General features: G+C 42.5%; 2 protein-coding genes across 4 annotated transcripts in view; both read left to right on the top strand.

Moving 5' to 3' along the window:
* rev1 (REV1 DNA directed polymerase) overlaps window positions 1–9,659 on the top strand; it is a 50,501-nt gene extending 40,842 nt beyond the window's left edge. For all 3 annotated transcript variants that reach the window (XM_063213695.1, XM_063213694.1, XM_063213696.1), the window contains 5 exons: window positions 1,397–1,496; window positions 2,572–2,789; window positions 4,311–4,470; window positions 4,992–5,094; window positions 7,763–9,659. In XM_063213695.1, the coding sequence (XP_063069765.1) occupies window positions 1,397–1,496; window positions 2,572–2,789; window positions 4,311–4,470; window positions 4,992–5,094; window positions 7,763–7,874 (693 nt within the window). In that variant the 3' untranslated portion in view covers window positions 7,875–9,659. The remainder of the gene's footprint in view (window positions 1–1,396; window positions 1,497–2,571; window positions 2,790–4,310; window positions 4,471–4,991; window positions 5,095–7,762) is intronic.
* Window positions 9,660–9,757: 98 nt separating this feature from the next.
* On the top strand, window positions 9,758–13,106 carry ing1 (inhibitor of growth family, member 1). The gene is made up of 2 exons (XM_063213697.1): window positions 9,758–10,377; window positions 11,709–13,106. Exons 1-2 carry the CDS (start codon window positions 10,239–10,241, stop codon window positions 12,533–12,535), a joined length of 966 nt encoding a protein of 321 aa, XP_063069767.1. The 5' UTR covers window positions 9,758–10,238; the 3' UTR covers window positions 12,536–13,106.
* The last annotated feature ends 809 nt before the right edge of the window (window positions 13,107–13,915 follow it).

The following is a 13,915-nucleotide window of genomic DNA, read 5'->3' as shown; positions in this document are numbered from 1 at the left end:
CAACAAATTCTTTCAAGAATGTTTTCTGTTGATCTCTAAAGCGCCAATATAGTCTATATGTCCTGTGACTCCTCAGTGCAAGATGGCATTGATATTGAGGTAATAAAGACAAATGGAATCCTGCAACAGTCTCCCAGACCTCTGCGTGTGTTTGAGCTCCACCAGGGGTCTCCAGAGCTACACACACACAGGTCTGGTAGGAACCAGGCCACATCATCATGGCACTGCCCGACTTTTCACAGGTGACAGCAGAGTAACGATGAGACATACAGTACACGCATCAAGACAGTAAATGTAGACAAATACCAACAATTTGTATACAGCCTCCACGGGCATCCTCCTGGCACTGCACAGCTTCTCACAGGTGGCATCAGCCATGCCAAAAACACACATGGGCTCAGAGTAATGACTCATGCAGTACACTCAAAAGGACACACAGCAGCACCGTTTTGCACACAGACACGGACAGAGTTCAGTTTTTATATACTTGCTCCACCACGGGCATCATACTGGCACTGCTTGACTTCTCAGTCACCGGTGACAACAGCTACACAGTGTCTCAGAGTAAGGATGAGACTATGCACTACATGCAAAAAGACTGACGGCAAGACATGTTAGTGCTGACGGACACAAACAGCGTCAGTTGGGCTCCACGGGCGTCTGACTAGCACTGCCCGACTTGTCACAGGTTTGTTTATGCAGACAGACTCATACAGAGACAGTTTTCTATAAAGGCTCCATCTTCATCATACTGCTAGTAGACACTCTGAGTAATGATGGAGCATACTAGGGCTGCACGATTATGAAAAAAATCATAATCACGATTATTTTGGTCAAAATCATAATCACGATTATTAATCATGATTATTGATTTTTGCAGATTTTTTTGAAAATTATAACAAGATGAAATATAACCAAGAATGAATTACATACGGGATGAGCAAAATAAAATGAATTGTAATAATTATGTAAAGGAAATGGCATGAAACAGACAGATTTCTGGCCAGAAACACCAGCCTGACAGTATGTTCTGGCTTCAAGGACGCTCTCAAAAGTAGGTCACTATTGCCACGATTAAATCACGATTAAAATCATGAGTTCGATTTCACTATTTTATCACAATTTTGATTTTTTTTCAATTAATTGTGCAGCCCTAGGGCATACTTACAGGAAGAACCACAGCAAGAAAGCTTGTGCAGACAGACAGTTTGTTCGGACACAGACAGTTTTCGTTGACAGATTGGCAGAGATGGGTTTTGCATGCAGTATATAGGCTATAAATCCCTCAGTTACCTGCAGAGGAATATAGAGGCAACTGCCTCAGAGCTCCACTTCACTTTTTATTTTGAAGGAAATGGAATACAAAATCATTTTATTTCTTACTGTTTGCAAATAGGTGGACCCAGAGGTGTTTGCTGCCCTTCCCAAAGAGCTACAGGATGAGCTGCGCTCTGCTTATAACCGCAGAGAGGGTGGCCAACCGCAAGCAGCCGTGGGTACGTTTGTGACTGTCAATACATTTCAAGGTGGTCATCATTCATAAAAGAAAGAAAAATCAACCTCCCAGTCTGTCTATTCCTAAACTTACCTGAAGTCGGTGGGTATGACTAGCCTGGTTCTCACCGGCGGTGTGCGTGTAGCACTGCCGTTAACATGCCCTTTTCGAATCAGAAAATAAATGGTGCATTTATTGCAACTCACCACCAACAAATTCCTCCAAAACATTTTCTGTTCATCTCTAAAGAGTCAATATAGTCCACAGTCTGTCCTGTGACTCATCAATGCGAGCTGCATTTGATATTTAAGCAATAAATGCTCAGTTTGTTTTCTACTCGAGAAGAGCATGTTAATGGCAGCGCTACCAGACGGTAGTGTGTGTAGCTCCGCTCCATCAGGGTGCTCCGGAGCTACACACACGTACCGTCGGTGAGAACCAGGCTAGGGTATGACCGAAACATTGTAATTAAATAGCACGAGGACGTTTAGATGTAACCTCAAGAAGATTGCGTTATAGAAATGTAATAAAATATTTGGATGTAGCATAGAGACTGTGCAGACTTTTGATTACACCTTTTAGAGAGGAAATGATTAAAGCAAATGAGTTTATAGCCATCAATGGCAAAGTGAGAAGGCTGCAGAGTGCTGTCAATCTACTGGAAGGCGGTGAGAAGAGAAGTGGACTGTCGATCCATCGAAAGTGAGAATAGTGCTTTTCTACTGGGGGCCTGTGTGAGTTTGTATGTTTGTATTGCCTATTGAATAATGATCAGTTGACAGAGCAGGAATGATGACACTGACTGGCATCCACACAGTAACATTTGTGTGTGCGTGTGCGCGCGCGTGCGTGCGTGCACACTTTAAGGTGCATTTGCAGCACAGCCCGGAATGCTATGCAGGTTTATGACTAAAGTGGGCCTCAGACGTACAACTCTACCCTACCCCACAAGGCCAAAGTGCTGTAAACATTCACAAGGAATATGAGGAAAGTAAAGAAAGAAAGAGAGAGAGGCTAAAAATAATGAAAAAATAAAGAAAAGTAACCCTCCCATGTTTTCTCCCCTCTGTGCCTAGTGGAGCCTAAGAACCCTCTGCTCCAGCTGAAGCAGTCTGGTGCGGCTGGCAAGACCAAGCGGCGCTACAAGAGGCGAGCAGCAGTGGGCAGCCCTGCCAAGAAGGGCCCCAGCCCCCTCAAACGCCCAGCCACCAGCCCTGCCAAGGCCAGCCCCGCCAAGCTGCCCCCTCCACCACCACCCGCATACCGCCTCAAAGACGACCCCATTGGCCTCAAGGTAACACTTTTTAAACTTGATTGCTTTAATCAATCACTCAATCAATCAATATTATTTATATAGCACATTGTCAAAACAAGATTGTCATTCAATGTGCTAGAGAGTACAGAAAAATATATTGTATTATAGCTAACTATCACCAAAGGCATTATGAAAATACACAGTATGTAATGGTAGTGGTACTCTTTTAGTGGTATTCAGTTCATACCACCCTTACACGCACACACATGACACACAAGATGACCCCATGGGGCTCATGGTGACTTTCTAGCATGACTGCTCAATTCCTCAATTCATACCACCCACACCTGCATACCGCCTCAAAGATGTGACCCCATTGGGCTGAAGATTACTTTTTAACTTGACTTTATTGGTAATGTGCTCGATTAACTCCTGAATGAAAATAATGAATTTGAGGGGTGCAGTAGGTTACATGCGCATAGTGTACACATATACTGTACACTGTATGTAAACATGTATTGGGTGGGAAAGTGGAAAACCACCAGGGCGATCCTATTGAAACTCCCATAGACAAGTTTTTTAAAAAATCCCACAAAGATATGACGCTGAACTATCACACCAGACACATGATTCAGCTTACACAATAGGATGAACTACAAACGTACTATCTGTCGAAATCTTGAGTCATTTTTTGCCCTTTTAAGAGAAGTAGAAATTGTGCCAATCTGGTCGGAAACTGACTACAGCTCCCAGCATGCTGTGCTTCGCGCCTCATTGACAACACAGAGAAATAAACAAACGCAAGTTCTTCGCGTTTCTTCACATTCTTGTAATCCTGTGAGTTTCATATTGGCGTCTTATTACACATATATACTCTCGATTAGTTTGGTTTGGTTTCAACTTCTCTAGTAGTATGGCTTCTGTAATGACGAGTAACCACCTCTCTGGCTAATGTTTGGCTATGCTAATTACATGAAGTAAACGCATCACACATGCGAGTCAGTGTAGTTTTTTAAGAATATTAAAATCAGTTCAGATCAGTTAAAAACAGAACATTTTACCACCTGAATCGATCAAACGGGCCAACATGCATATTATATGACAGCCACTGCTCCTACTTCGTCGTCAGGACCGAGATGTAATTTTTTAAAGAAAAAAAACATTCATTTGATGCAGAGGCTTGGAACGTTGCCAGCAGGGGGCGATGAGATTACTTTCCCTCCCAATAATAGGCCTACATACTGGACATGCAGATGATCTGCCATACCAGGTCAAGTCAAATTTATCACATTAAAAATAAAACGGTCGTTGATAATGCGGAGCAGAAATGGAAAGAAGTTGTATAACATATAATGATATCATATAACGCAACATGGAATAGTACATACTACTAGAACAGATATCATTGATAGACGTGTGGCTCCAAATTTAAAATAAGATTAACTCAAACATGTGATGGGCAAATCCAGGGTTGACATACCTCTGAACAGAAAATTCCAATCTAGTGAACTTTACATGATCTTGACCAGTAATCTCCTGCCCCCCAATTGTTCTGTGCAGATGGAGAATGGGCCATCGTCATCATCGTCCTCATCTGTGAAGGCGGACGTGCCAGAGGTGTTGTCCAAGTTCATTCCCCGCCCTGTGCCCACACTGGCTGGAGCCTGCGAGCTGAGCGACATCAGGACCCTCCTACGGGAGTGGGTCACAACCATCACAGGTAATAAGATAATAAGATGCAGGGCAGAGCAGAGTCTATAAGTGTTCATGCTTATTATTATTTTTCATTATTATTATTATTATTATTATTATCATTAATAGTTATTATTGTCATAGCATAGTCTGTATGTGTTCATTCATGTGTTTATTATGTGACATCAGGACCCTGGGCTAGATTAACTCACAGGCTAGATATGGCTGCGGCTGCGGACATCAACCAGGGGGCCCCCAAGTGGCCAAAAGTGAAAAATTGCAGAATTGTGACAAAATGCAACATCAAAAAAATTGTCTGTCGTGTTGAGTCCAGTTGGTAGACATGTTATCCTTATTTCCTAGCTCGTAACTATAACTCAATAATTTGTCGCGAAAATTGCTTTCTGGGGGGTCCACAGCAACCTGTAGCCTAGGGCAGGTATTCTTAACTTTTGGGCCACGTTCACAACCTCCAGGCCCGCAGAAAACGTTCAGTTTCTTACTGTAACTAGCTAACTGTAAGCATCCTGGTACGTTGTTGTTCTCCAGAGCCCATGGAGGAGGACATCCTGCAGGTGGTGAAATACTGCACTGAGCTGGTGGAGGACAAAGACCTCGAGAAACTCGACATCATCATAAAATATATGAAGAGGTAGCCATAACTCTCGTCAACATTACCGAGATGATAATTCACCCCTTTGTCTACACACATGACATCCTATCAATAAAAATACAGTATGTGTACATATACAATAGTTTTTACTGCAGTTACAGTACAGGCCAAAAGTGTGGACTCACCTTCTCAATTAATGAATTCTCTTTATTTTTGTGGCTATTTACAGAACTTAGTACATTTTCAGGGAGGACATAAAAACGGTGAATGAACACATGTATAATTATGTGCGTAACAAAAAATGAAAATATATATAAAAAATAAAAACAATTATTAAAACAATATCTAAAAATGCCAAACAGTGACGTCAACACAGCAAAACTGAGGGCCTCTCATGTTTCAACAAGCTTATTTTTATGTCTATTTTCAAGTAAAAATACCCAGTCAGTCGAGTCAATCTGAATTGATACAAACAATACAAGAGACATTTTCTTGATCTGATAATGGGTCACTTGGTCAGCATAGTTGGTTATCTAAGTGAAACAGTGATTAAAAAAGTAAAAGTAAAAGTGAAAAACCCTGCCACAGATTCCCTCCAACACAGTTTTGTCCAAGTAACCTAGGCTATGACCAGATCAAGAAAATGTCTGTAAAATGCTTGTATTGGCAAATGTTTCAAACTAGATTTTAGGTCTCAAAATTCTAGTTCTACAATTCTAGTGACTTAATTGAGGACTTTAATGTCCAATTAGGATTGACATGACTGACTGGGCATTTTTATTTGAAAATAGACAAAAATAAGCTTATTGAAATGTTTGGGGCCTTCAGTTGTGCCATGTTGACGTCAGGTGGATAGACAGCTGGCATTGCTGTTGGACAGCAGCTAGAATTATATTTTTTGGCAAGCACGTAATTCTCCACGTGTTCAAGCACAGTTTTGATGCCCTGCATGAAAATACACAATGAAAATCCACGAAAATAAAGAGAATGCATAATTGAGAAGGTGAGTCCACACTTTTGGCCGGTACTGTATATGTAGGGCAACTGTGTAAAAATATACATGAAATATGTGTAAAAATATACATAAAATATGTGCAACTATGTCTGTTGCTTTAAAAAAAAGTATTAATTTGTATGGAAATCCCACTTTGCAACTACTCGGATCAAGCGCTAAACCAGTCTTTCACCCTAGTTTCAAGTTTCAAGTTTATTTAGAAAGGGACAGTATATATTGCCAGCATTTAAACAAAAATGCTAAATATACAAGATTGTAGCCAAGAGGCTAATTTCCATATTGTGTCCCTTGACAGGTTTGATGTTCCTTAAAAAGACAAAGTTAAAACAAAACTAAAAATACAGTTATTGCACACAGTTGTAAAAAAAGAGAGTCAAAGATACACACACATTTTAAAATATATAATACAAAATACAATTACAAAATACAATAACCCAAATAAGTTAAACAGCTGCCAGTACTATGTAAGATTATGTTGACAGCATTGATAACCCAGTAGCCATAATTTTAAATGTTTTCTAAAAGAGTTCACTGTTGGCAGTTCTCTAATTTTACTGGGAATTGTGTTCCAGGTGTGACAAGCTCTGTAAGAGAAAACAGCCTGACTAAAAGCACTCTTTCTAAATGGGACAGAGCAATCACCCCTGGAACTGGCTCTGGCTCTGGTAGCCCTGTTAATGCTTTTTATGATAAATGTCTGTAGAGGAGGAGGGGCCAGGCCATGGAAGATTTTGTAGATTAAAACTGAGTCATTATATTTCACATAGTTATCCCAGTCCAATAGTCTATGTTTCTTTTTAAAATATGACGATGATGATGTGTTCTAGGCTTTCTGTCTAGAATTTTCCGTGCTTGTTTGTATAATGTTGTAATGGCTTTTAGTGTTGTGACATTAGCTGATGCCCAACTGGTTAAACAGTAAGACATGTGTGACATGATTATTGCGTTAAAATACAATGTTGCTGACTCAAGGGTTAAATTGTTCCTAATGTACCTAAAATTACATAAATTATATTTTATTTTGCCTATATTTTTTTCAACATGTTGCTTAAAACCAAGTTGTGAGTCTATCACTACGCCAAGGTATTTAAATTCTTGAACAACATCTAGCTTCTCCCCCTGCACCATGATGCTGGGATCAAGCTCAGTAGTACCTCTTTTCGTGAAGTACATACAGACAGTCTTGGACACATTAAGATGAAGGTGTGAATTCTGTAGCCATGTACACACATCGTTCATGACTGGTGTTAACTGTTGCGCAGCTAGACATTTATTTTTTGCATGGGTGTGTAACACTGCGTCATCTGCATATAACTGGCAGGTTACTGATGCAGGACAACAACTTGACAGGTCATTAATATACAGGCTGAACAACAGTGGTTCCCAAAATTGGGAAACCATAAGGGGGCTCGCGGAGATATTGTACAGACAAATAATGTTTGCCGTGTGAAATATATGGTGGAGTGGGGGTCATGAAAATATTCTTAGGTGAATAAGGGGCTCCCGGCAGAAAAGTTTTGGGTACCACTGGCATAGTCGATAGTATACCAACCCAAACCTTTTATGATCTCTTTTGTTTCTTCCCCCACCCCCTCACAACTTCTCCCCACACCTGTTTGCCTCCTCTTCCTGACCACCTCTCCCTCCCACCCTCACTACATCTGTCTCTCTCCCCCCCTCCCTCCATCCCAGGTTGATGCAGCAGTCCACTGAGTCTGTGTGGAGTATGGCCTTTGACTTCATCCTGGACAATGTGCAGGTTGTAGTGCAGCAAACCTACGGCAGCACCTTGAAGATCACGTAGAAGCAAGAGACGGTGTCAATCCCGGGTTCCGAATATTATTAAAAACCCCTGTCTGCCACAAGTTTGATCCAACCAGATGATCGTAATGACTGGGGGACGGTTACTCGAGTGAAATCACTGGTGTTGCAAGGAAACTGTTGCAGGGTTGGGTTTTATTTTACTTCTGAACCGGATATTTGTCACCTTTGTGGACTGAGTGAATGTCCTCTGTGCCACAGCAGTCTACCTGGCCTGCCCTACCCTGCCCTGCCTGTCTCCCTCACTGTGACATCAGCCCAACGCAGCCCAACGTCCAACATGGACATCGGACCATGCATCACAACTGCTCACTTCCAGTCGTCACATGTACCTCTCTCTCTCTCTCTCTCTCTCTCTCTCTCTCTCTCTCTCACTCACACTCTCTCTCTCTCTCTCTCTCTCTCTCTCTCTCACTCACACTCTCTCTCCTTGACATCAGAATGTCTCAGTTTGACATCATGCCGTGATGATGTCAGTGTTCAGTTACCACGACGCCCAAGGTCGGGTTATGTTTTTGAATAATAGAAAAAAGAAAATAAAAACAGTAATCATCCCACTGGTGGGGTTGAAGAATCTCTCTCTCTCCCGTGCAGAGACCTACCTGCTATGTTGATGTCATTGAAACTGTGCAGACCTCAGTAATACCTGTGACGCATTGGCACTTACTTTAGACCAGAGCTGACGTCCACAATACAGCCGGTAATGGCCCTAAGCGTTCACATTTCTTTTCTAACTCTAAACTTAGTAACATATGTGAACTGCATTGAGGCCATTGAATGCCCGATCGGTAATAAAAGCACTTCTATTGGCCAGCAGTAATCTGATGGAAAGTTGGAAATGTATGTTATGTACAAGTCCGATTCACGTAGTTTTCCTTTTTCTTTCTTTGTTAGTTCTTGTATTTTGTCCCTGTTCACACCTTCTTTGGTTGGACTGACAACCTCTTCTTTCTCTGTGTTTCTGTGTGTTTGATCTGTGTGCCATGACAGTTTTGGCTGAAAACAGGTAGCAACATGAAATTGAAATTACACTTTGCTTTCTGAAAAGCGCCCACTTTTGGGTTTTATACAGATTGCAAAACAAAGCATTTAGCATTTTGACTTACTAATAGAGAAGTGCCAAACTTGTCATCAAAGCATGTACATAACTGACTCAAAAGAAAGTAAGCTACATTTACATATAACTATATCAGAGTTTGTTTCTATACAGAATTTCGTTTGTTTTGAAAGTATTGTTTACAACTTTGCAAAAGGTTTGCATTTTTTATATTTCACAAGCATTTGCAGGTGTGTTTGTGCGTGTTCATGCATTTTAACAATGCAGTCACTGTTCAAAAACTTAGTTTGCTTGTTCTTGTCTCAGAAAAAAAACACTTTTTTCCTACACGTGACAAAATGATGTAAAAATGATGGCGTTATAACGGGTTATGAAAGGTTTTACTTTTCAAACCATACATCCTATTTACATTGCAGCCGGAATGTATTTGAAACACGCATTACTCTTTCAGTTCTAACGGCTCAGCTTTCATTCCATACATTCAGTTTAATCTCTACAGGAAATTGACCCACCATGTTCTGTACGACACTTCTTTTCGCGTTTTCTGCGTTTAAAGAGACTTTACTCACATGAGAAGGGTCTAGATGTCTTTTATTGGTCAGTAAAACTGTCTTTATCACTACTGACCCGTGCCTGAAGACCTGAAGCTGTGACATTATTTGTATGTTTTTTCTAACGTAACTTGCTAATAAACTTGTTGGAACTCTGCTACACTGTTGCTAAATTTCAATTATTGTTAGGTTTATGAACATAAACAAGCATGACACACTTTCAATGTCGCAGGACTTCTTCCCAGTGTTGCGCGTGTCCCCAAATTATAGCTGGCGCGAGGGGCGACAATGTAAAGTAAACATCTGTCAACGCTTGGAAATATAAGGTGATGAATAATAGCAAAGACTCCACAGACTGCATGTAGCGGCGCGCGGATAAATGATGGCCTTGACTGTTATCAGATCATAGCGCTTCTACCCTGGAGCCGAAAGAATCCCCGTCGTCAAATTAGGATTGGTCACTGCATTGCATTTCATGTTAGCTCTGTAATGGGACGTATGGCCCCACTGGCTTGCCGTAACTCGACACTAGGCTGGTAGATGGCCAAGAGAAAACTCATTGGAAAAGACATTTGCGATATGAAGCACTGCTAACTGGTTAGCAATTTAACAAACTGCAGCTATCAACATAGCCGGGTCATTTGCAAGAAAGACAAGCTGTGTTTTCCGTACGACGTTTGGTCTGCCGTGCAGCTGTTCCCTCCGTTGCACTTGGGTCGATACGTGAAACAGAAGCAAAATGTTGAACCCCGCCAACGGGGATCCAGTACACGTTGTAACAAGATATGTCGAAGAGTATTTGGATTTGGTGGAATCGTTGCCCCTTGACTTACAAAGATGCGTGTCTGTGATGAGAGAAATCGACGCAAAATATCAAGGTACGGAAAATTGGCTGTTCTTGGTGCCACTGTCCAGACGTTTGCTAGCCTTCACTATATGTTCGAGCTAACTATTTTAGCCAGTGAATGATGTGTTGCTAGCGACAAATCAAACAGATTATTTAACATGTAAATGCGAAAAGCGTCCCCAAGCTGTTAAGCTTTGCTGCATTCATCTATCTAGTTCAAGTAAGCGACAACATTAGATTGTTGTTCTAAGGATGACGAAGATGTCGGTGTATCGTTTTTTTATTACGCAGATCACTTAGAGTTGTCTCTTTTGACGTTGACTAGCGAGTGGTCTCTTACATGCCAAATGGCTAACGTTACATAGCAGGTATAAACATCTCTTGGTATTGAATCGTGAGTACCACTGCGCTGTGCGTTCACTTTTATACAAAACAACAAATGGTTCCGTGTTTTTCTATGTGGAAGAATGAGGGAGAGAGCTCTTCGACTGAATAGCCCATAACGTTCATGCCAGGTGTCGGTGGCGTGGGCTGGGTTGTTTTCCTCGATAAATGCATGCATGTAAACTGCCTACTTTTGAAGATGTGCATTCGAGTTAAGTGTTTAAGACCTTGGATCACGTTTTTGATTTCCTCGATCTTTTCGGGTTTTTGGATTCGTCCTGGTAGCCCGCTATTCACCTTGGTTTTACTAGCCGAAGTTCGGAGGTGGTATTGGTGGAAGTTCATATCGGCTACTCTTTTCCTCACCAATGTATTTGAGACAGTGTTCAAAGATAGCTGTTACTATCCAATGTGATGAGGGCTTTGATTCAACGTTTTACCGGTTATTTTCTGTAAACGATAATGTTTGTTGAACAATGGTTGTTGGTCGTGTTCTTCAGTGATGTTACTGTATGTAAGTGACGACGAAGTGTAGTTGGCTAGCCGGTTTTATTACTTTTGGTGCTCGCAGCCGATTGGTCTGTCAGTTGGAGAGGGTGGGATTTGGCAAAGACACCAGTAGAGGTGATTGGGTAGTAACTTGTTAAAACCAAAGAGGCGGGCATATCTTTCATAGTGCTTTTCATGGGATGTCTGGGCGGAGCTTGCACAAGCGAAAAAAAAGCAAAACAAAAGATTTCCTGTTATGAGCAAAGACTGATCTGGGAAAACCAATTCCAAGTCCTGTCGCAATCACTGGATTTTGATTTCATTAAATGAAGAATATATATTTACAAGTCGTGGTCGCTAAATGAGATGCTTTGCAGATGAAATTGAACAGCAGTCAATTGATTGGCTGTCTTTGCAACAAAAGTCAGTAACTTCCATTATGTGTGTGTGTGTGTGTCTGAATGTCTGTCTGTCTGTGTGTATGTGCAGAGATCCTGAGGGAGCTGGACGAGGCTTACGAGAAGCACCGGCAGGAGAACGACCCGGCCCAGAGGCGAAGGCTGCTGCACACCATACAGCGTGCGCTGATCCGCACCCAGGAGCTGGGTGACGAGAAGATCCAGATCGCGGGCCAGATGGTGGAGCTGGTGGAGAACCGCTCGCGGCAGGTGGAGTGGCACGTGGAGGTGTTCCAGGCCTGCCAGGCCGGCTCGCCCGAGACGCCCACCCCCACGGGTTCCTCCTCCGCCTCGGCGTCCACCGCCTCCTCCATCACCCCCGTCACCATGACGCCCGTGGCCATGACGTCCAAGCCCAGCGGCGGCAGCGTGGACAAGCGGCGTGACGACGCCACCCCCAGCTCCGTGGACAAGTCAGCTAGCGGGAAGCGCTCGCGGCGGCAGAAGAACGGCGGGGAGAACCGGGAGAATGCCAACTACGGAGGGGTGGCGGAGCACCACGTGGAGGAGGTGGTGGTGGGCACGCCGAAAGAGAAGAGGGCCAAGACCACCTCGTCGTCCTCCTCGTCCAAGAAGAAGAAAAGGTCCAAGGCCAAGCAGGAGCGGGAGGTGTCACCCGCCGACCTGCCAATCGACCCCAACGAGCCCACCTACTGCCTGTGCGAGCAGGTGTCCTACGGGGAGATGATCGGCTGCGATAACGACGAATGCCCCATCGAGTGGTTCCACTTCTCCTGTGTGGGCCTGCACCACAAGCCCAAGGGGAAGTGGTACTGCCCCAAGTGCCGCGGCGAGAACGAAAAGACTATGGACAAGGCCCTGGAGAGGTCCAAAAAGGAACGGGCTTACAACAGGTAGCTTGGCTTTCAAACCTGAATGGAAAGCCTTTGACCTTGACCTTCTCCTGATAGAACTGAACATGATTGCATTTTTTTTTTTTTTTTAATATTTTTCTCACTCTGCCGTCCCAACATTTTGTGTCACAAGAGAAAAAAATAATGTTTTGAGGTCTGAATGTGAATCTGAATATTTTTGTTCAGATCCAATACTGGATGTGTTGCCATCATCAAAGGGCCACTTGCCCTCAAGTTATATGTTAAGTTTATATAAAAAAATAAAATGAATAAAAGAAATATCTTGGTTAGAATTACTACACACCACACCTTATTTTCCTTTACTCTGTTGCTTGCTGTCTTTCTCTTACTTTCCTGTGGAACATTTTTTGTGGTGGCTTTAAACAAAGGCTGCCCTAGGAAATGGGCCCCCCTTCTATAATGGACCAGGTTGTCTCTGGAGGTTTCTCTGTCTTTGCTCATGTTTGTACAATCATTTATCCTTGCATCTCTGCCTTGTGATTCTCCTTGTACTTGTGTTTTGTTACTTCTTGACAAATGCCATGTTGGTGTGAGTAAAATTTCAACCACTTCCATCTTTGCTTTGCCTGTCTTCTTACTACTTGAAAACCAAATGCAACCATCTTACTGTAGTGCTCACAACAGCATATGTCATGCAGCTGTATAAAGACCGACCTACATATGACATGTGAGCGCAAGATCCACATACTAGTGACATTGACGTGTGGGTTACCTCTTTTACGTTTATGTAAAGCAATACCAGAAATACTTACTTTCCAATATACTGAATCATGGCAACATTAGTGCCTTTGGCTACATCTATCCAAGTACAGACATCTCAAGAATTTGAAGAAGTTAATATGCATATGGGCTCAGTTTGCATTTAATTTTGTCTTGTAGGGTTCATTAATCAGCCCTGGGTATCTGACACTGGAGGCCCAGGGTTGATAGTACTTGTATTAAGGCTTGGTGCCTGATTTCAGGCATGACATTTTGTTTGCAAGAATAACATGTTTTATTTAAAAATGTTAAGGGTTCAGTTTAAGACGTGTACGATCAGGGTTGGGGCCTGTATTTCATGGAGAACAGTATATTAACCTTTGAACTGCAGAGGAAAGTGGACCAAGAGTCTTTACACAATGGCCGTCATGAGTAGAGGGATAAAGAGTCTTAATTAGTGACAGTAGGCCTGAGTTCACAAGTTCAATCAGGTCAGCAGGTAATGTGCAGATGAGGTTGAGAGGACATTACATCCACAGGTAGTGACTATGAGTCATTGCAATTAGCAGTGCCGCTCACAGCTTTTGCCAGGCCCGAGCCATCTGAAAGGGTGCCCCCCATACAATCAAGTCGAGTCGGTTTTATTGTCAATTGGCAACACTTC

The sequence above is a fragment of the Engraulis encrasicolus genome, chromosome 13, assembly GCF_034702125.1.
Source record: "Engraulis encrasicolus isolate BLACKSEA-1 chromosome 13, IST_EnEncr_1.0, whole genome shotgun sequence".
Lineage (NCBI taxonomy): Eukaryota > Metazoa > Chordata > Actinopteri > Clupeiformes > Engraulidae > Engraulis > Engraulis encrasicolus.
This window is presented reverse-complemented; position numbering and strand designations above follow the sequence as displayed.

Excerpts from the sequence above, each read along its gene's own strand:
- ing1 (XM_063213697.1), top strand. The coding sequence starts at position 10,239 with ATGTTGAACCCCGCCAACGGGGATCCAGTACACGTTGTAACAAGATAT. Across the intron at positions 10,378-11,708 it reads AATCGACGCAAAATATCAAG|AGATCCTGAGGGAGCTGGAC; the intron begins GTACGGAAAATT and ends GTGTATGTGCAG.